General features: G+C 36.3%; 1 protein-coding gene across 1 annotated transcript in view; it reads left to right on the top strand.

Annotated features, from left to right (window-relative positions):
- LOC127841781 (uncharacterized) overlaps positions 1-16,440 on the top strand; it is a 38,284-nt gene extending 21,844 nt beyond the window's left edge. Inside the window, exons 7-16 of the mRNA XM_052370856.1 lie at positions 1,897-2,034; positions 2,562-2,718; positions 8,128-8,320; positions 8,972-9,110; positions 9,833-9,955; positions 11,238-11,440; positions 12,442-12,627; positions 12,948-13,022; positions 13,315-13,404; positions 14,351-16,440. Of these exons, the coding sequence (XP_052226816.1) occupies positions 1,897-2,034; positions 2,562-2,718; positions 8,128-8,320; positions 8,972-9,110; positions 9,833-9,955; positions 11,238-11,440; positions 12,442-12,627; positions 12,948-13,022; positions 13,315-13,404; positions 14,351-14,503 (1,457 nt within the window). The 3' untranslated portion in view covers positions 14,504-16,440. The remainder of the gene's footprint in view (positions 1-1,896; positions 2,035-2,561; positions 2,719-8,127; positions 8,321-8,971; positions 9,111-9,832; positions 9,956-11,237; positions 11,441-12,441; positions 12,628-12,947; positions 13,023-13,314; positions 13,405-14,350) is intronic.
- Positions 16,441-23,005: the final 6,565 nt, after the last annotated feature.

Here is a 23,005-nt window from a genome sequence, read left to right on the forward strand (position 1 = left end):
GATTCTCGTTATCCCCAACTCGCTTATCTCGAAACTCTGCTTATGTCAAAGTAAATCCCATGTCCCAACTTTGATCATTATTTATCTCATACCGTATGATACGGATTTTGATTTTTACATTGTATATGTTCGTATACATGATTTTACCTGTAAAATCCACACCTGTAACAGCCGTAAGGTGTAGAAAGTAGGACCCCAATGGCATAAATCCGCAATTTCATAATCAATATATCGTTGTAAAGGTGTGGCAGTGGGTTTCTGTCACAGGTTATTGTTTACTGCGTACATGACGGCCGGTAAATTTACCTCGTGTTACAATGCGGTTAAGGCCCAGTCTCAATATGATGCCGGCGGAGCCCCAGTGCGTGATCAGGCATCTACCGGGATAAACCGGGGCCCTACCGGGATGAACCGGGGCCCTACCGGGATGAACCGGTGCTCCACCGGGATGACCCGGGGATGACCGGGGACAACCGGGGCTCCACCGGGAAAGTATTAAACTGTTTAATACCTCCGGGATGAAGCGGGAGTCACCGGGTAGGACCGGTAACGACCGGCGTGGCACCGGGAACAACCGGGACAGCACCTTAGCTCCATCGGGGCCCAAACACACCCCGGCAGAGCTACGGCAACGCCCCGGTAGAGCCCCGGTGAATGCCGGCAGAGTCCCTTTATAGCTATGTTGCATAAGTAAACCGGATCTCTGACGGTGCCGTCCCGGTTGTTCACGGTGTAGTCCCGGTTGTTTCCAGTGCCAAGCCGGTCATTGCCGGTCCTTCCCGGTAACTCCTGGTTCATCCCAGAGGTATTGATCATTTGAATACTTTCCCGGTGGAGCCCCTGTTTTCCCCGGTTAAACCGGGGCGTTGCCGCAGCTCTGTCGGGGTCTGATGACGGTATGGTCCCGGTGAGTGCCGGCGTAGTGACGGTATACCGGGGCTCTGCCGGCTTTCACCGGGATCAACCTTTTCGTTTTGATGTTCATGCGCACAGTGAAGCACGGCATCTTTTGCACTGGGCAATGGCAGTCTGCAGTAACTGCAAACTGCATGTGACATGTCCTGAAATGGATACAGAAACTTCGTTGAGCAACCTATACATTATATTTGTACTTCGTTGCGCAACCAATACATACTCTGTGCGAAACCTATACATAAAGCGACTTGCAATTACCTTTGAAACAAAGCATTTGAATAATTAAAACACATGTTCGTAACCTGTTTTGTACTTTAAAATGTGTAATGTACACTGAATCAAAGTAACATGTAGTTTTATTTAATTTAAGTTACCGTAATTGGTAATTTTAACAGAATAACCACCTTATGCATTGCTTCAAATCAAAATATTTTGATTTTAGCTCAAAATAAACTTAAAGGTTGCAACTAGGCGCATTTGTTATTAGTTTGCTATTGAAAATAAGTGCCTAACATTACTGGATGTTCCGTTCTCTAATCCATAAACACCAGAAAAGATGAAACTCGCCTGATTAAGTAGTGTATTTACACAATGTTTTCGTAGTAAAACATATACCCGACGTCGTAGCGAAACGGACTACGCTTTGACCTCGTCAGCCCCCAGTGAGAGCAGGCCCTTTAAAAGTAAATTACTTATGTAAGAGTCTTCTTATTTTGGATGTTTAATAGGTTTGTCAAATAAAAGGTAATAGAGTAGTTATTTGCTTATCAAGTTTACTAATCGCAGACAATTGGTCGATGTAGTGAATGGTCATATAAATATGTATAGTCCCTTTTCAAGTATATTGTCTCTCTCACAATGAGAAAAGACATGGTTCGGAATTTGAATAGCATCATAACTCTTATTACTTAAATAACGTTATTGTTCATGATCAGATTACACAGTTGCATGTTTTATACGATGTTAATATCTATTTCACAGGAATGTCACTGAACAAGTACAGAGCCATGTATCCCCACATGGCGAGGAGGGAGGATGTAGTGTGGGACTTCTGCAAGCAGGGCTTCAGAGCTCTGGAGCACATGGACAAATTTGGCATTATTCACCAGGACATCAAACGTAACCATCTTATTTGATAACAATAATATCAGGCTCGCTCTGGGAAAACGGGGATTAATGCTTGTGCGTTAAGTGTTGTTCCATTTAAGCCCTTATATACCTGTGTGGACTCTACAGGCTATTATGGGACCACACTTTATGTAAATTGCACTAGGCCAAGTTTTCCCAGTGTGCAGCTCATATATTTTTTATATTGAATGTATTTGTATGTATTTTACTTATTTTCATGTGTTAATGATGCATTAAATTTTGCTAGTTCAATTGCTTGGCTATGTTAAGTCTTTTCTGTGCATGAAACTGGTTTCCTTTTGCATCAAAGCGTACTGTAGCAAAATATCGTACTTTTTTATGTTGATACATTTTTTTGTTATTGCCTGTATGTTATAAAGAAAGGCTTGAGCCCTTTTATATTTATTTTAAAGCAAACTTGAATAAGTTTGCATTACTTTTATTTTAGAAGTTTCTAGTTTTAGATAAATAATGCTCAATATGCTCACCATTTAAGAATTGGTTATGTCTCTTTTTAGCGGAAAATGTTTGCCTAACTCACCAAGGTGACGGCTTTGTGAACATGAAGATTACAGACTTTGGATCTGCCAAGTTTGCCCAGGACCCAATGCACTTTATGGGCCTAACTCCTGAATACCTCTCCCCAGAGGTGTGCAAATTGGTACTACAGATGAAGTAAGTAGGGCACAGTGAACTAAGCAGGCCAAAGATAAGTTAGTAGAGCAAATTGAAGTAAGTCAAAATGAAAAAAAGAAGTAGGGCAAAGTCAAGTAAAAAGTGTAGTGTAGTAAGTAGTGTATTGTACAGTATATAGTACAGAGTAGAGTAATTAGTGTAGATTGAAGTTAGTAGTACAGAGTGTAGTAAGTAGTGTGGAGTGAAGTAAGTAGTGTGGAGTAAGTAGTGTGGAGTGGAGTAAGAAGTGTAGACCAAAGTAAGTAGTCTGGAGTGAAGTAAGTAGTGTAGAGTGGAGTAAGTAGTGGGTAGTGGAGTAAAAAGTGTAGAGAGGAGTAAGTAGTGGGTAGTGGAGTAAGAAGTGTAGAGAGGAGTAAGTAATACAGAATGGAGTAAGTAGTGTAGAGAGGAGAAAGTAGTACAGAGTGGAATGAGTAGTTTAGAGAGGAGTAAGTAGTACAGAGTGGAGTAAGTAGAGTAGAGTGGAGTTAGTAGTACAGAGTGGAGTAAGTAGAGTAGAGTGGAGTAAGTAGTACAGAGTGGAATAAGTAGAGTAGAGAGGAGAAAGTAGTTCAGAGTTAAGTAAGTAGTGTAGAAAGTAGTACATAGTGGAATAAGTAGTGTAGAGAGGAGTAAGTAGTAAAAGTAGTACAGAATGAAGTAAATAGTGTAGAGTGAAATAGGTATTGTATAGTGGAGTAAGTAGTGTGTAGATGAGTAAGTAGTGTGTAGTGGAGTAAGTAGTACATAATGGAGTAAGTAGTGTAGAGAGGGTAAGTAGTGTAGTGTAAAGTAGAGATAGTAGTGTAGAGTGGAGTGAGTAGTGCAGAGTGGAGTTAGTAGTGTAGAGTGGAGTAAGTAGTGGGTAGTGGAGTAAGCAGTGTAGAGTGGATTAAGTAGTGTAGGGTTGAGTAAGTAGTGTAGAGTGGAGTAATAAGTGTAGAGTGGAGAAAGTAGAACATAGTGGAGTAAGTAGTGTAAAGAGGAGTAAGTAGTACAGAGTGGAGGAAGTAGTGTCGAGATGAGTCAGTAGTACAGAGTGGAGTAAGTAGTGTTGAGTGGAGTCAGTAGAACAGAGTGGATGAAGTAGCGTAGAGATGAGTCAGTAATACAGAGTGGAGTAAGTAGTGTAGAGTTGAGTCAGTAGAACAGAGTGGAGTTAGTAGTGTAGAGTGGATTAAGAAGTGTAGAGAGGAGTTAGTAGTACAGAGTTTAGTAAGTAGTGCAAAGTGGAGTAAGTAGTACAGAGTGGAGAAAGTAGTATAGAGTGGAGTAAGTAGTATAGAGTGGAGTAAGTAGTGTCTAGTGAAGTAAGTAATACACAGTGGAGTTAGTACAGTAGAGAGAAGTAAGTAGTACAAAGTAGAGTAAGTAGTGCAGAGTAGAGCTGCAACGATTCACCAACAGCTCGATTCGATTTGATTTCGATTTCAGACACTCCGATACCGATTTTTTCGATTCGATTCATCTTCAAACCTAGTTTTATCATATATTCACTCTCCTGCCTCGAAATAAACATTTCTGTTCAAAAGTGTCGCATACCTAGATATCTTGCGCATTTGTCAAATTGTGTGTTTGTTTGATATAGTTTGGTTGGTTCAACAGTGTTTTAAAAACTGTTGATAGTGGGTTTAATTAACATTGTAAGAAATATTTTGCAAGAAACTGCCAATGGTCTTTCAAACTTAGTAAATATTTCAATAAAACACATAAAACAGAATAGCAAATTAGGACTCAATTTTAATATAAAAAACTTCTGACTAGAAGATTGTGTTGAATACACAATAATATAAAATTAAATAAATAATCATAAGAACATCTGGATTCAGTGGAGTGATAGTACTATCACTATTATACTTATATCCAAAACTGCTACAAGCATGTCTACAATTGTGCCTCGACAGCATCACCTGTTACCTGTAGGACAAAGCACATTCTCTTATAAACTTAACAATTCCCAACAGAAACAGAACTATTTTCTGGCTGGCGACTTGAGTAGTTGCACTTGTGCTACCTCTTAGTCTTGCTAAATCAACGTTATGTTTGCATCCGTGAAGCACAGTTTACACTTTGCTTTATCAGGAGGGTTACCATCCCGAAACCCAAAATACTGCCACTTTTTTTATTTTAGCTTCTTAGGCGCATCTGATAATTTCAATTTGTCGGCCACAACTTGTTCAGCCATCTTGACGCTTTTTCCGAAAGTAGACCGTAACGCGCTTATTGATTGGATGACTAAAGTAATAAGCAGCCAATGGCGCACGTCGTAATTACAGATAAATATAAAACCTACACCTTTCCGTATCAAATAGTCAGAATACAGCGAGCTTTACGTATCTATGTATGTATATGTCTATATGTTAAAGAATCAAATCGAATTTGGTAGGTTTGGTATCGTAATAGAATAGACGCATTTCGAAACGATTTTCGATGCATCAGATTGAATCGTTGCAGCTCTAGTGCAGAGTGAAGTAAGTAGAGAGAAGTAAGTAGTACAGAGTTGAGTAAGTAGTGCAGAGTAAAGTAAATGGTTCATAGTGAAGTAAGTAGTGGAGAGCGGAATATGCAGTGTAGAGTTGAGTAAGTAGTACATGGTGGAGTAGTAGTGTAGAGTAAGTAATTAGAATGTAGTAGTAGTGTAGAGCGGAGTAATATGTGCAGAGAGGATTAAGTAATACTGCTTTGTTCTTGCATTTTTAAACCTTTTAAGTTAAAATAAACATATTTCTACCAGTTTTATATTGTGTACCTGTTACCACAGTATCACTACAAGTTCAGGGCTTTATTTTTAACCAGGTTTTCCGAAGGAAAAAACTGGTTATTAGATTGGCGAATGCGGGCGGGCTGGCTGGCTGGCTGGCTGGCGGGCGGGCAGAACAAGCTTGTCCGGGCCATAACTTTGTCGTTCATTGTGAGATTTTAAAATCATTTGGCACATTTGTAAACCATCATTAGACGGTGTGTCGCGCGAAATAATTACGTCAATATCTCCAAGGTCAAGGTCACACTTTGAGTTCAAAGGTAAAAAATAGCCATAAATGAGCTTGTCTGGGCTATAACTATGTCATTCATTATGAGATTTTAAAATCATTTGGCACATTTGTTCACCATCATGGGACGGTGTGTCGCACGAAAAAATCATGTCAATATCTCCAATGTCAAGGTCGCCACGACTAAAAATAGATTTATTTTAAAACAAACTTACAAAGGGGGTTAATTTTGTTTGTTCATTTCAAAAGTTCAGTTTGAGTTGTCTCCCTTTATCAGATTTTTTTTTCACAATGAAAACCTGGTTTTGTGACAATTTTGTCCCTTGTTAATGTTTAGATCTACCAAAGAATGCATTTTTTTGAAAACTTGTATTGCAAGTTGGAAAAAATGCGAGTTAAAATTTTAACAACTCGCTATTTTTTGCGAGTTGATAAAAAAAGTAATTCTAGCCCTGAGTACATAGTGAAGTAAGTAGTGGACAGTGGAGTTAGTAGTACAGAGTGGAGTAAGTAGTACAGAGTGAAGTAAGTAGTACAGAGTAGAGTAAGTGGTGTAGAGTGGAGTAATAAGTGTAGAGTCGAGTAAGTAGTGTAGAGTGCAGTAAGTAGTGTAGAGTGGAGTAAGAAGTGTAGAGTGGAGTAAGTGGTGTAGAGTGGAGTAAGAAGTGTAGAGTGGCGTAAGTGGTGTAGAGTGGAGTAAGTGGTGTAGAGTGGAGTAAGTAGTACTGTGAAGTAGTGTAGAGTGAAGTAAGTAATACAGAGAGGAGTGAGTAGTACAGAGTGGAGTTAGTAGTGTAGAGACTCTGAGTGGAGTAAGAAGTGTGGAGTGGGGTAAGTAGTACAGAGTGTAGTAAGTAGTGTAAATGGGAGTAAGTAGTGTAGAGTGAAGTAAGTAGTGTAGAATGGATTAAGTAGTGTAGAGTGAAGTTTATGCTCTCAGAGATCCTTAGTCTCATTTGAACCAAGCCCTTATAAACACACACAAATAGCATGTTTTCTTAAAAAACTGTTTTTTGAACAAATGTCTTTCACTATTACAATTATGCCCTTAGAAAGAAGATTGAATAATTTTAGCTGGCTAGGGAACTCACTACAAATATTTCAGTCTGAAAACTGTTGAATTTTGTATTAACTAGAAGCCATTTTATAGCCAGTTAAATAGTTTCAACTGATTTGGCTTCAAACCATGATTAATACTGATACAACAGCTGAAGCTTTGTTGTCTGTGTTTTTCAAGTATAGTGTCTCACACAGTGTGAACATGAGTACCAGTAATGAAGGTGTAACGAATTTGGTTTTTTGTAACACAGTCGTTAACAAAGTTTTTATGCCCCCGGTAGGGTGGCATATAGCAATTGAACTGTCTGTCCGTCCATCCGTCAGTCCGTCCGAAAACTTTAACATTGGCCATAACTTTTGCAATATTGAAGATAGCAACTTGATATTTGGCATGCATGTGTATCTCATGGAGCTGCGCATTTTGAGAGGTGAAAGGTCAAGGTCACCCTTCAAGGTCAAAGGTAAAAAAATACAATCCAAGGGAAGTAGTAAGCTTTAAAGGGAGATAATAACTAAACCTGCCAAATGATATATTGAAATTTTATTTCTAAGCAGCGCAATAGGGGTCATTGTGTTTCTTACAAACACATCTCTTGTTGTCACTAACTTTTGCACATTTAAGCATATACACGCCAAATAAAAAAGTCTTATTTGACAACAATGGCAATAGGCTGGGAGAGCCTGGGCTTACAGGTGCTTTAAGTTTCAGTTTGGCTTTTCACTTTTTCTAATAATAACTAGTTTTAAAGCTATTTTTTATGAAAATATTGTTGAAACTCAGTTGGTAAGATTATTTAATATCTTATTAAATGTCACTTCAGCGAAAACAAACTGTTATATATTGTGCTTCTATTATTAGTTCACATTTTATTCCGATCATTATTAGATCATGCTGGCTTAATGCTCTTTAATGATTTCACTCGAGTTCTTGGAAAATATGGCTTAATGCATGTGAGCAAAGAGTCATCCCAGATATGCCAATGAAGTCCACATCAGCTTATCATGGACAACACTTTCTGCTCTTAATAGAATTTTTCGTTTAACCTTTTACCACTAACATACATAATTTGATGCATTTGAAGTCCCTTAGAAAGTTAAATTTAATTAAAGACCTTTCTTTCTAGATTCAAGTCTTAAAGGCTTCATTTCCAACCCTTAGATACTGATATGCAGCAAACAGCATAAAACCTGAACAGACTGCGAGTTACTCGCAGGCTGTTCTGGTTTCTTGTCTCAGATTGCCTTTATGTACTACACAGGCTAATCTTGGATGACACTTTACGCAATGCAGAAAGTCCAGTTTTCCCAGGACAGCTTCATTTAAATAAAATAGATCTTGATTGATTGATGTTCATTTCAGACACAAGGTGGATATGGGTATATCAGTTGATAACATCACAGGGAAGTCGGACATGTTTGCATTCGCCCTGGTGGTGATGTTCCTGTACAAGGGATACCACATTCTTCAACACGTGATAACCAATGGCCAGAGCTCCTATGAGGCGTACACCCCAGAGCAGAGGCAGACCATTCACATGACAATGATTGTTCAGGTAACGAGCACTAGGCAATAGTTATTATTAACTTTATGATTGGAAATCATGTTTTGGCAACACTTACGTGGATTGTTCAGGTATCCAGTGTGCAGGATCAAGTGACTTTGTAGAGTTCCCTCTTGTAGCTGTAATAGATGTATACACGACGGTAAGTGATGCTTTATTACAAATAACTTTATGCCCATGGTAGGGTGGCATATAGCTGTTGAACTGTCAGTCAGTATGTTCGTCTGTCTGCCTGTCCGTCCGTCAGAAAACTTTAACATTGGCCATAACTTTTGCAATAATGAAGAAAGCAACTTGATATTTGGTATGCATGTGTATCTCATGAAGCTGCACATTTTGAGTGGTGAATAGATCAAGGTCATCCTTCAAGGTCAAAGGTCAAATATATGGCTTCAAAGAGGCGCAGTATGGGGCATTGTGTTTCCTACAAACACGTTTCTTGTTTTTAATGATTTTTAAGTAGCAAAAGTAATATACTCAACATGATGGGCCATATAAGTTAAATAAATTACAAGCCCTGAAAAAATGTTTACTTGCCACGGTTGATCAGGCAAGTGCTTATTTCAGGATTTTTATTATAAGAATAATTTGTGGGACAATTTAACAATATCACCCATGTTCATTCTATTTTCATTGTTGCAGGTTGCCCAAGGTGAAAACTTTGTGAAGAACTTCATTCCTGACGAATGTTCAAGAGACATGAGGGTCCTCCTTTACAGGATGCTGGAGATCAACCCTGTGGAGCGTCTCTCAGCCAGAGAGGCCTTGCAGTATACTGAAGGTACAGTTACATGGACTTAACCATTTTCAGCTTGGCTGTTTTCGGAAAAAACTAGGTATTGTAATAGCCAGCTCGTCTACCGTCCGCCTCGTGCTAAAACATTACCATTGGCTCTTAAATCAAAGTGCTTCCACCTACAACTTTGAAACTTCATGTGTACCTGCACCATGATGGGTTCTACACGCCACACCCATTTTTGGGACACTAGATGAAAGGTCAAAGTCACTGTGACCTCTAATATAAAACTTAAACATAGGCTCTAAAATCAAAGTGCTTCCACCTACAACTTTGAGACTTCATATGTAGATGCTCTTTTCTTCTGACAAGCTTAATTTATTCAAAACTGCTCCCACAGCCGAGTGTTGGCACCCACTATGCGGTGCTCTTGTTTACCTTCCTTATAAAGTACCCGTAAAAGGAACTTTCCCCAATCAAGGACAAATTACAAAATTAAAAAGTCCCGTTTGAAAAATTCTCCAAATTTAGGAAAGTTGTGTCAGTTTCGTTACTAAAACCAATATGTGTAAGTGAAGAAATATAATGAGCTCAGAACTTTAACATTTCAGCAAAAAAGCATTAAAAGAATATTTAAATAGGTTTGTGCAATCAATTACCATGATGCAGACTGCACAAGCGAATTCTGGATAACACTTTCAATACATACATAAAGCCCAGTTATCACAGAATGTTGCTTGAATAAGCTTTATCTGGTGTGTGTGCAGGTCTAGACCAGCAAGTGGCCCATGATAAACAAAGAATGGAGCGGATGAGAGTGAAACCAGCCATGTCAAAACTGGAGATGCCCTCGCTTGTCATGGATCAGGCTGGCCATGGATTTGTACCAGGTAGTAATCTTTTATATTTCTAGAAACCTTAAGTGAAATTAGGTCTGATAATCAGGAAATCTCAAGTGAAATGAGGTATGGTAATGAAACCTAAAGTTTAAAAAGGAACCTTAAGTGAAATAAGGAACCTCAAATGAAATGATGTCTGGTAATGGAACCTCAAGTAAAAAAAGGAACCTCATGTGAAATATGGAAACTCAAGTTAAAGGAGGAACTTCAAGTGAAAAAATGACCCTTACGGGTAATAAGAAACCTTAAGTGCAATAAGGAACCTCAAGTGTAACCAAGTCTGGTAATTGTTCATGCAGCAATGTTCATAACATAAAAATAAATATAACCTGTGGATTGGACCCTTAGGAAAATAGTATGATGTTGCAATCTGGTCTGGCAACATGATAATGGTTTAATTTATACTAAGTAATATTTGACACTTTTGCGATGATTTTTATTGTCAAATCAATAAAGTTTGATTTAAAATATTAATAGATTTTATATTATAAATAAAAATGTAAAAGTTAAACAGCTGTCCACCAATCAGCATTTAAGAAGCATTGAAGCATTGTTTTGCCTCTAGACAATATCTCATTCTACCTATAAGTTAATGTTATTTTCAATGGTTCTCATATAGGTGCATAATGTGCTATATGTAAACTGTACATACATACTCTAATGTAGTAACAGTGAAATAACTTTTATTTAGCACATTGCAGCTTGGCCATAGTTCCGTTTAACATTAATGTTGCTTATTTTTCTGTGAACAGTTCATTAGTTATGCTATTGATTTACCCCACCATCACATGTTGTCCTATAAGGAAAATTAACATAGAAATATTGGCTAATGTTGGCAAAACTATTTCATATTAAATCAGATTTATTTTTGAATATCATTTAAATTTCATTTGCAAGACGGCAATAAACAATTGTCAATATTAAATTTGATATATTTCCGTAATGGAAATAAGGGGTTCTTTGAAGTAAGCCTTTTATTCTTATGTTATGTCTCTGGATTTGTAAAATGTAACAAGCTGGCCTGTATGGATCTGAGCAAGCCTGGTTGATAGTTCAATAGTTCAGTCTGTGCAGGCTTGGGTTAATTTCTATCATTGAGCATAGCAAGTTGTCTTAAAACTATGTAAAATAGTCCAATATAAAATATTTGTTAGCAAAGAAAGCACAATACCAGTTTCAGAATTTTAGTCTGAACAACGTGCTTTTGCCCAATCAAAAAGGCCCGGTCCCATTCCCATAACAGTGAGAAAAAATTGTGTGAATCTGTGCACAGAGATTGCTGGGGAGCTTATGGAGAGTGACCATGGTCCGGTGAAGTCCGCCACAAAGGACAGACTACGTAAGATGTTTGCTGACCCGTACACCCGGGGCGCCAAGGGCAGTGGCAAGGGGAGAACGGCCCCAGTGACCTCTGTGATGACCCCACGGCATGTGGCTAGCAAGAAGATGCCTATGTCTCCAATGACAGATGTCAAGGTATGTGAAATAATTTACCTAAAGTGTATTTGAGCCTTGATAACTGGGAGAACTTGCCATAATGCATTAATTTGTGTAAAGTCAAGGTATGCAAAACAACTTACTTGAGGGGTATTTGATCTGCAAGAACTAGGATTAATGCATGTGTGAAAGCTTTGTTCCAGATTAGCCTGTGCAGTCCGCACAGGCTTACCACTGGTACAATACTTTATGCACATTCATTAAGCCCAGTTTTCCCAGAATGCAACTCATTTATTAAAAGAAATGTTTGTGTTTCCTTTTAACAAGTATTGATTAATTCACATTAGAATTCTGTTGTTATCAGTCAGTTTTCTTTTAAACATGACATGACATAATCCTTATAAAGTAGCTTCTAAATTTGCATGACTCCATCAAACTGTAAGATAATTGCACGTCGTTGGAAATGAAGGATTATAATGTTTATTCTCATCAATAGTTAACATTGATATTTTTACATACTGACATATTGATAATTTTGCCATATAATTATTACTTCTGAAACAAATCCTCATGCTTAATGCTTAATTGATAATTGTGTCATATAATTAAAACTTCTAAAACAAATCCGCGTGTTTAATGCTTTTATTCTTTACGTTATGTGACATGTGATAAGATCCATACCAGCACCATTTGTGTGACATGCATTCAACAATCGAACAAGACAAATATAGTTTCTTCATTCAAAATGGGCCTCCTCTTTTATTTCAGTTAGCCTTGTTGTGTGAAATGGACATAAAACATGTCCATTAATTTTTAAACCATATAAGCCTGTGCAGTCCGCTCACTTTCCGCAGACGACACTTTCCCATTTTATGGATTTTTACATTCAAAGGATTTCTCTCCTAAACGAAAAATCCACTTAAGATGGAAAGTTTCTTCCTTGATTAGCCTGTGTGGACTGCACAGGCTAAGCTAAAATTACACTCAATGCTCATGCATTGTGCCCAGTTTACTCAGAACACGGCTCTCAATGCTTTTAGGAGATTGTCGGTGTGACTGAAAGAAATGCCCCGATTGCGCAACCATCAGGTGACAATGAATCAGCCATGGATATGGCAGCCTCACCTATGATCGACATCCGTAAGGGTCCCAAACCAGCCACACCACAGTTTGTGTACCAGCAACCAAGGAGGCCAGTACAGAGGACCACAAGTGATGCCATGCAGGTCAGTGTTTTGTTTCACTTTGGGATAGGGACAAATTGCATTGTTTTGACTGTATTAGGAAATAAGTTTATGTATATTTTGTTGACAAATTCTTTAACATTGAGAATAGGTGTTTTCAATATTATATTTACTAAGAATCAACACTTAGCTGCATTTAATAAATGTTATATTTTATCAACCCCCCCCCTTCCTCAGTTTTTGTGTGTGGAAACTTTCAGTTGGAAATTTTGGCAATAATTTGGGGAAATAATATATACTATTTGACATTGCAAATGCGTCCGAATAACAGCCCCAAATTTAATGAAAAAACAATACTGCAGGTGGACTGCAGACAGACTGCCATGGAGATGGATTGCGGACAGATGGCTTCGGCCAGGATTCCCCAACAATGCCAGGTAATAATGAATGGCTCTACCATTCTCCTAGTAAGCCTGTGGTCACAAATTTTAATGTTTCAATTACTTTTATTAAAATATAATTATACCCCCATTACCATTGGTAATGGGGGCTATATAGGAGTCACTTTGTCCGTCGGTCTGTCTGTCTGTCCCGAAATTTCATCCAATCTTCACCAAACAAGACGACACTTAATGCATGTGCATTAAGCCCCATTTTCCCATAGCATGGCTTGTATGGATTTATGTGTTGTTTTTAAGGTATGTATAATCCGGCCATCACTGTTATCAGGTGACTGAGGCTCATTGGCAGCCCACCAACCAGGCCCTTAGACAACTGACAGAGATGTGGAACCGTAGCGGCAGACAAGTGAACGGTTTGGTAAGTATTGCGATATTCAGAGGTTGCTGTGGCAAAGTGGATATGGTGTCCTAGAGAATGGGAGGTCACTTGCTCGATCCCTACTGTAGGAGCGTTCTTTTGAACCCCAAACAGCACTAAGTATTGTTTCACCCAGGAAAGGGATTCAATAGTGTTTTGATAATCCTTAGGCATTTTATGCAATCAAGCTATTATGAATAGGTTTAAACTAAATATTTGCACTGGTTTTGGAGCAATTTATTTCAGGGTCCTTCATGGTTATTTTGATAATGATTTACTAAAGCTGTAAGCTGATGGTGTTAGTTTTAACAAAACATATTTTTAAAGTATTTTCTTGCATGGAAAAGTGCAGGAATATAAAGATTGTTTGTGTGATAGAAAATGCTTTAAACTGTAAATGGAAAAAGCCTAGTGCTATACAGGTAATAGAGTTTGTGGGTATTAAATTTGTCTTTAGAGAAAAGAATGGACTTTATAGCAAAGTATGGGCTGTTCATGAACTTATTTTATTTTAAAAGAGACAAAAGTGTTGTAGTTATAAGATACATATTCAACAGAGTTTACTTCCATGATCATTTAAAAGTGTGATATGAATTTTTTTTTTATTGACTATCGTTCTGGGAAAACTAGGCTAAATGCATGTGCATTAAGTGTTTTTCCAGATTTACCTGCACAGGTTGGTAAGGGTCAACACTGTCTTTCTGGCTTAAGTGGATGTTCCCTTAGAAGAGACTTTCAGTAAATGAAAAATTCAATAAAAGCACAAAGTGCCCTGATAGCCTATGGAGACAGCACTTTACTGCAATGCAGTAAACACAGGTTTCCATTAATGATGCTCAAATGTAAAAAAAAAACAACTCAGTGACATAAGTTTAAAATAACTGTAACTTTATTTAGTATATGTACGTTTTAGAAGTCAGTTAACAATATTTGAACATTTTTGTAGGTTCTAGAGCAGATGAAGCAGATGTTGAGGGACAATCAACAGAGAGATATGTTCATGCAGAACGTAAGACAAGCTGGGAATACCACAGAGACTGAGCAGAATGGGCAACTAGATCCCAGCCAGGTCCCCAGATTTGACAAGATCTTCTATTAATCATTCAACAAAAAACACTTGAATTATGTGGTGTTACAGATTTAGAGAGTGCTTTTGTATTTGTATTTTTGTGTCTTTGACTTAATACATGTAATGTGCTATGACTTAAAAAAATATGCTTGTTATTTTCTGTGTTATAAAACTGAACAGTATTTTTTTTAATAGAAAAAGATTCAGGCTAAATAATTACATTTGTTTTTGAAAACAGAAGTTTGATTATGTGTATGTAATTTAAGGATAATTTCCTTATCATTATCCGTTTCATGGTTTATGTGCCAAGGCAATGTCCTTTACATCTGATTTAAGCAAGGTAGTTTTCATTGTGAAAAGGTGAAGTGGCCACCTTGACTGCTGTACTTCTGAAAATGGCAAAAACTCCTACTAGCCAAACAAATTAACATTTTTTCATGGGGGCGGGGGAGGGAGGATGTCTTTTGTCATAAACGAAAAACAACGCTAGTATAACGCCAGCCTAAATCTTTCCTTGAAATGTATTGGTTTAATTAAAATGTAGTGTTTAGATACACATGGTAGAAGCAGCATCAGTAGCAGCAACAACAAAATACTAAGTGTAAATGCCTTAATCGTGAAACTGGTGTGATCTTTCAATGATTTTATATTATCCATACACTCTCATGCTAATATTATTTTGCTATTTTAACATAATTTTTTACTGGTCCATCTGTTTATAAGACATGCATTGTAATTTAGTTATTATAACTTAGTCTTCACTATCTTAAAGTTGTTGGAAAATATTTAATTTGAAGTTCAGAATATCAGACTGTCTGAAATAGATAAATTTTTGGAATACAGGCTTTTACTTTCCTTATTTTTGTAGGGAATATTGCTGGGATTAAAACAATGAACCTTTTTTTAAATGGTTCTGTGCATAGCTTGGCCAACATTTGTTCCATTACAGTTTAACAGAATCAATGAAATTCACCAAATGACATAAGACACGATTAAAAAGGATAAACTACGCAATAAAAACCCACAAAAAGAAGTCACAATTGCATTGTTAAATGTGGAAAGTTGTTTGTACTAGTGCATTAAGTTTTTTGTTAGATAATATTGGACAAACCCTTTTTGTTGTTATGCACGGTTATAATAACGCTGGCTTGAAGGCCTTAATTAATGAATTCAGATGCTTGTTCATGAATTTAATGATTTAATGCCCCCAAATCATATTTTGCATGGACAAATAAAGATAGCTTGATTTAAGTTTTTTTTTCTACATCTCATTCCTGTTTTGTTGTGTGTGTGTGATCTATGACAAGTTCTGCATCTATTTTCTAAGACTATTTTCTCCAGGATAGCGCTAGACTTTGAAAATCCCAAGGCACAGGCAATGCTGATCCATTTTTTTGCACACTTTGTAGCATATTTCAAAAGATAAAAGTTGAAATGGTATTTAATTTTGATTTGTTTAATCGGCCTGCTTTGTTGCACCGATAGACTATTGAGGGTTTCCCAGCTTTTGCGCATTCTGGTATGTTTATTAGTAATGACAGTCAAATTATTTCCCCCTTTTTTTCAGATTAAAGACCCATTTGAAGGGACGTCTGGCCCTATTCCTCTCAGTGTATTAGTCCACTTTTCTCTTTCCTTTCAGTTCTCTGAATTGTCTATTGTTCATAGCTCTGTTTCTTCAGCATCTGTGTAGACTCTAACTACATTACTAACATATGAAGTGTGAGTTTCGTTCCAGTACATTGATTTTTGCGAAGTTTAATGTTTTCAATTGGGATATAGTTACTGTGTGGCTTCAAAGTGCAGTAAGGGGCGTTGTGTTTTCTCTTTATAATGAAGAATATGTACTTTTTAATTTGAACCTTCATTCATTATGATTAAAACAAACGGACGCAATAATTTAGAAGAAAACTGTACTCTTTTGTGCCTAAACTGAACTGGAATGAATAAATGGTATGAATGTGTAATTTGTTGGATATTTATTATAGAAAGTCGATTTTAATTTCGAACTCGCTGTATGTCCGTTCCTTCTAAGCAACAATATAAGTCTTACTCCTAAAGGCGATACAAAAAGAATCAATTTTAGATTTCATATGTTCCTTGAAATTATTTCTACATCAACGTATCATAATACATGTATGTGCATTTAAACAATTAAACATGACTTTCTAAATGGTAGCAACATTTTTGGAAATCAACTTGCCTTTAGAGAGAGAAAAGCGTCTTATGAATGGCCCGTTTTCAAAAATCAACTTAAGATTGATGAAACAAAAAGATGTAATGATGAAAATCAAATGAATTCTGATAAAATACACCAGGACTCTCTCGCTGTTCTTTATGCTAATCTTCAAAATCATCAAACATCTAAAGATTGATGTGTGCAGAAGTGCTAGTTTCTAAAAGGTTCAAGTGGACTTGATGGCTGCCGGAATTCAATTGACGTACAAGACATCAGCATTGTATTTCCAATACATATACACGTTTTTCTTTATAATGCAACCATTCATAAGTGCCGAATGGAGTGGGATTCGATATGCCATCTCAAAAGACGGAAGAAAATGTTACCATGTTTTTCAGACTCGGGTCATTTTGTGTTTAAAGTCAGCACATATTTATCTTAAGAAAATAATGAATCTTGAAGAGGATAATCAGCATTTCTATCAATAGAACAAGTTGTTATGAGATCGTTAAAAACCTCCGGAGGCTTACCTCGAGGACGGGATGTGACTGAGAACAAAGATAGTAAAAGAGCGTTTTGGGTCGTGTCAATGCCAGCAAACGACAAAATGAATATATTGTAATGCTAAAGCATATATGCAGCATTTCTCGAAAACTGAGCACGAGACAGTGATAAACACAAAGAAGAGGGAAAGTCAGGTCCATCAGAGATGAAAGGGATTCCAAAATCCGTTATAAAACATCGCTTGACTTTCCAAAGTAACATTTCACATTATACCTAGCTTGCGACAAGTTCACATAGGACATTATAATTATACTCTCACATGAAGCTAAAAACAAAACATGTAAAATAAAATTAAGCGAGCGTGACCATTTAAACTTGAGTTTTTATGAATTTTGAGGGAAAGGCAATACAAATGGTAAATATTTAATGACTTTATCGTGTTGCAGGCAATATAGCAGTAATCAACGCCAAACAAGAACTGTAGTGAAACACAATTTTCATTTTGATGCTATTCACCACAACAAAACCATCTTACTCAATTATCATAACTGTTAAATTACTCACCGTCTTTTATCTTAAAAGTGAGTACAGAACGATTACCCATTTACCCATTAAATACTCGATAACATTAGCTTATTATTACTCAAGAATCAGGGGTAAAACAGAATAATAAGGGCCAAAAATCAAATGCTTCGCATTCGATACCAAAACACCAAATCAAGTGAGGTGTGAACATTACTGGTCGTTTGTTGGGTGTAAATTTTGAGCAATTTTGTTGACAAGTTTACGAAATATCGAAAAATATTTGGCTGGTTCAGATGCCTGTATATGATATTTTCCATGTTTTTATCATCAGAGAGGTATGGTAATAAACAAGCTGTATCTGAACAACGAAATTGTGAAATCTCCGAAAACTTCGCAAAAGAGTCCACATATGAATGCCCTAAAAAGAAAGTAGGCCTACCAATATAATTTGTAACGTCCTAAACATTGATTATGATGGATTGAAAGCCTTCAACAATCATCATTATAACAAGCGATAACAATTTTAACTCTTATGCAGTATTTTTTCACGGCCGATGTCTGCTACTTGTACTTTTGATTAATGCAATTATGAATAAATGATAAATGTGCAGTAACGGAATTTTACACGTCAAACAAAATGTATTCTGTCTTAGTCTTTAATTAAGTTTAATTGTTTGATGAATTATGTCTCGCAAATTTAATAAATATACATTGAAAGAAAATACCAGCAGGAAGGAATAAATATATTCGCATATCACAATTGTTATTTGGTGATGTTTTTAAACCCAACTTTAATTTATCGTTGTTTAATAAACAATAGTATTGAGTTTCGAAGAGAGGTTATTGAGCAAAGAAGGCTTTGTTAATCCCCAAAGTATGAAACGGTATACTACACTTACGCAATTGTTTTAAGATGTAATAACCTAAAATGAGACATAATCAATCGGTACATCGGACTATTACGGAATCCGGATAGGGCCAAGTTGAGTGTCGCGTGTCGACCTTCGAGGTCGACACACGACATTCTCGCGACATTTTCTCGACGCTCAATACGACAGACAGACAGACAGACAGACAGACAGTTTATTCAGACTTATACATAAGTACATCGTCTTAATACACAAATATACACATTATTTTCTGTCACATGAATAGGTATAACAACATAACATTACATAACATAAATGGTCATTTAAGAATTCAAATATAAATAAACACAATCAAATTGCATGAATACGTAAATTCTATCAAAGCGGTAATGAAATTTATTAAACAGCATTATTAAGAATTGCATTTCTTATAGCAAAAGCTTCTTTCATATATTTACATACATTTGAAATGACTGGTTTGTCACATGAGGCTAATAACTTGTGGAATTTATATACAGATGGGTTAATATAAAATATGCGACTAATATATTTTTTCCTTAAATCAGTGTAACAGCGGCATATACATATAAAATGGTATTCGTCTTCTAAATCCAAGACATTACAACATAAACAATAACGTTCATTACGTGGTATGTTATTTCGGGCGTATCTGCCAGTTTGTATACTCAACGGATGTGCAGAGACTCTCAATCTTACAAAAAATAATCGAAGGCTTCTAGGAAGTAAATCTAAATATGGTTCATATTCCAAACAGCTTTTAAAAGCTTTATACATATCTAATACAGTACTATTATTCATTTTACCGTACCACTCTTGTTTAAAATTGTCGACAAGTCTACATTTGAACTCGCTAATAAAACTATTAACATGTACAACGTTAGGATTTTCAAATACATAACCGAATCCAAAATTATTTAACATGTTCTTGACATTTGAGACCCAGTTTGTATAACCTTTATTACAATCGCTCAAGGCTTGTTTGTACACAGTTTGCATAATGATATTTTCATTGTTCATAACTTTAAACCAATATTTAATAATTTTAACAAACCTGTTTACATACAATGGATATCGACCTAATTCTCCATAAACAGCAACATTACATGTATTTATTTTCACCTGTAGCAATCGTTTGCAAAATTTTAAATGTATGCGTTCTATATCATCTGACTTAGTGAAACCCCACACTTCTGAAGCATAATTTAATATAGAACCCACAAAAGCGTCAAACAACTGGCAAAATATTTTCGGTTTTATGTCAAATTCATTGCATTTAAACAATAATGTATTCAATGCTTTAAGGGCTTTACCAACCAAATGTTCTTGGTTTAATTTAAAACTTCCTGTATAATTCAACACCGTGCCTAAATAGTTAAAGTTATCAACGACTTCAATACCAATACCATTATATGACCATTTTTCATTTTCTTTTAATCGCCCTCTTTTCCGAAATACCATTATTTTAGTTTTTGCAGTGTTAACTTTTAGCCCCCAAGCATTGCAGTATACATATAATTTATCTAAATGTGATTGGACTTCAGCAGGTGACTTGCCTAAAATAGCCATGTCATCAGCAAATAATAATAAAATCAACACAATATCATCTATACTCAAACCAGAGTTAATGCTATCTTGTAAGTAAAGTTCAAAATCTTCAACAAATAAAGAAAACAAGATCGGCGACATTACCTCCCCTTGCCTCAGTCCAACCGCATAACTAAAATAATCTGAATAGGATGAACATGATTTAACACGTGACTTAACATTCGCATACATATCCTTCACTATTCTTAACAATTTACCTTGTATACCAGACTTAAACATTTTCAACCATAATGCATTGCGGTAAATACTGTCAAAACATTTAAACATATCGACGTATATAACATACAAACGTTTATTTTCATTCAAATAATTTTGAACAATTGACATCAGTATAAAAATAGCATCAACAGTTGAATAGCCTTTTCTAAATCCGAACTGCGCATCCGAAATAATAGTGTTTTCATTGCAAAAAGTTTCAATGCGTTTATTTAAAATCGTGGTAAATAATTTTGAAAAGCAGCTTACTAAGGTAATCCCTCTATAGTTATTTACATCATTAACTGAGCCTTTTTTATGCAAAGGGATTATTACTCCTTCTGTCCATTTATCGGGGAAAAAACCCGATACAAAAATACCGTTAAACACATCGCATAAATGGGCAGATAAGATATCACTACATTCAAGGAAATATTCATTCAACATACAATCACTACCAGATGATTTATTCCGTTTTAAATGTTTAATCGCATTGCGAACTTCCTCAACAGATATTGGCAAGTCAAGTTCAGGAAATGCAGAATTTTCTAAGTTAAAATCATTATTTAAACAAAAATCCTCTGCTCCAGTATGACAAAAATCAGCATTATTGTTACTAATGTTTTCAAAAAACTTTGTAAATTCTTCTAATGATATTTTATTTTTAATGACGCTATTTTTTGCTTTGAAAAATCGCCAGAAGTCCCTTGGTTTTTGCTTCCTTAAATTTTCGATCTTCAACATTTGTTGCCTATAGCAAACGGCTTTCTTCCTACGAATTAGGTCTTTATAATATTTCTTACTCGAACATAAACCTTCTCTGTTAGTATCTGTTTTACAAGAGTTAAAAACACGTAAAGCTGCGCGGTACAAATTTCGTGCAGTAACGCACTCGTGGTCAAACCATTCTGCATGTTTTATACAGGTATTAACATTAAAACTAGGGTTGGTATTATAAACACGACAATTGGAGAATAACGGGTCCGCAACACTGCGAATAGTTTCGGTAAAATTATTCAAAACGTCATTAATTGATGAACGACTTGAAAAATCTATATGGTGCACAATATTATTAAATGCTGGTAACATAGAAATAATCCCTGAACGAAATTGCTCTCGTAACACATCGTCCCATTTATAATTGACATCGGTGTAAGACTGATACTCTGACGAGACATAATTACATAATAACGAAAAATGTAACGGGGCGTGATCACTGAACTCATTAAAATCATGCACGGTAAAATCCGATATATTTGAAAAGCTGCATTCTTTTGTCAACAAATAGTCAATGACAGACGTACCGTTATTCGAATAAAAGGTTTGCTTACAGCTATTTCCAACTCTACCATTAACAATACGTAAACTAGTGGATTTGCATAGATCAAGTAATCTAACTCCATGACAATTTAGTGAGCTATCAACAGAGGCCCTAACTGAGGTGTTATCTGGGCAGTAATCAGAGTCATCATATACAGTATTTATTTTATCTTGTACAATAAAATCACATTTATTGCCAACTCTGCTATTAAGATCGCCAGTAACAAATATTTTACCAAATTCCGAAAAATAAGTTATATCGTTTTCTAAAATTTCAAAGAGATCTACATTAAAGGTATTATATACTGGAGAATCATGTCCCCATACATAAGTGGCACATATATAAAAATCATCTGGGATATTAAAAAATGTACGATCACATTTTAACCAAATTATTGTATCATAATGATTTTTTACGATTGAAACACCATCGGCTAGTTCTTCTTTAATATAAACAACAATACCACCACTATTTCTTCGAGCTTTACGATGTTGGAATTTTCTAAAAAAGTTAAAAGTCAAATATCCACTCAAATCTATATTACTAGAGCTATTCGTCCAGGATTCAAACAAAAAACATATATCATTAGAACTCAAGATATTAACAAAATTTGAACATAACTTTTTACAATCGGTAAGTCCGTTAACATTCCAGGACAGGATTTTCAGTTCATCACCGCCGTGTTCCTAGGCACGCACCGGGGTTCCGTCGATGTAGAGCGTATCGAAGGCCAGGTACGCTTTTTTCCCCAGCCGCCTCGCCTCTTTCATTTTCGGCACCAATAACCTTCTTTTCCGTATCACTTCCGGAGGATATTGCTCAAAGACGGTAAAACCCGTGCCGTCCAGTTCTTTCCATTTTTTCCTCACCATTTCCCTGTCTTTGAAGTAGCTAAACTTCGCCACAATGTTTCGGGTTTTCCCGTGTACTGGCGATCCTGGGGACCGATGTACACGTTCCAACCTAATGGATGCTGCTTCTTCCTTTGCCAGCTTCATTTTCTCGTGCAGAAACGTCCGTAACGTGTTTTCGGTGTCTTCTGTTGTGCCGGCGCTTGGTTCCGGTATGCCACCGAACATCAAGTTATTTCTCATAGATTGAGATTGCAAGTAGACAACTTCTTCCTGCAAAGTATTCCTCTGTTTTTCCAGTTCGCTCACTTTACTGTCTACAGCACTCAGGGCAAAGTCTATACTCTCTGTCTTTTCCTCGACTCTCGTGACTTGTTCGCCCAACTTCCGGTTTCTATCCTCTACCACCAACCACAACTTTTTTAATTCTGATTCGAAGCTACTAACCTTTTTTTCTACTTC

The sequence above is a fragment of the Dreissena polymorpha genome, chromosome 8 (genome assembly GCF_020536995.1).
Source record: "Dreissena polymorpha isolate Duluth1 chromosome 8, UMN_Dpol_1.0, whole genome shotgun sequence".
Classification (NCBI taxonomy): Eukaryota; Metazoa; Mollusca; class Bivalvia; order Myida; family Dreissenidae; genus Dreissena; species Dreissena polymorpha.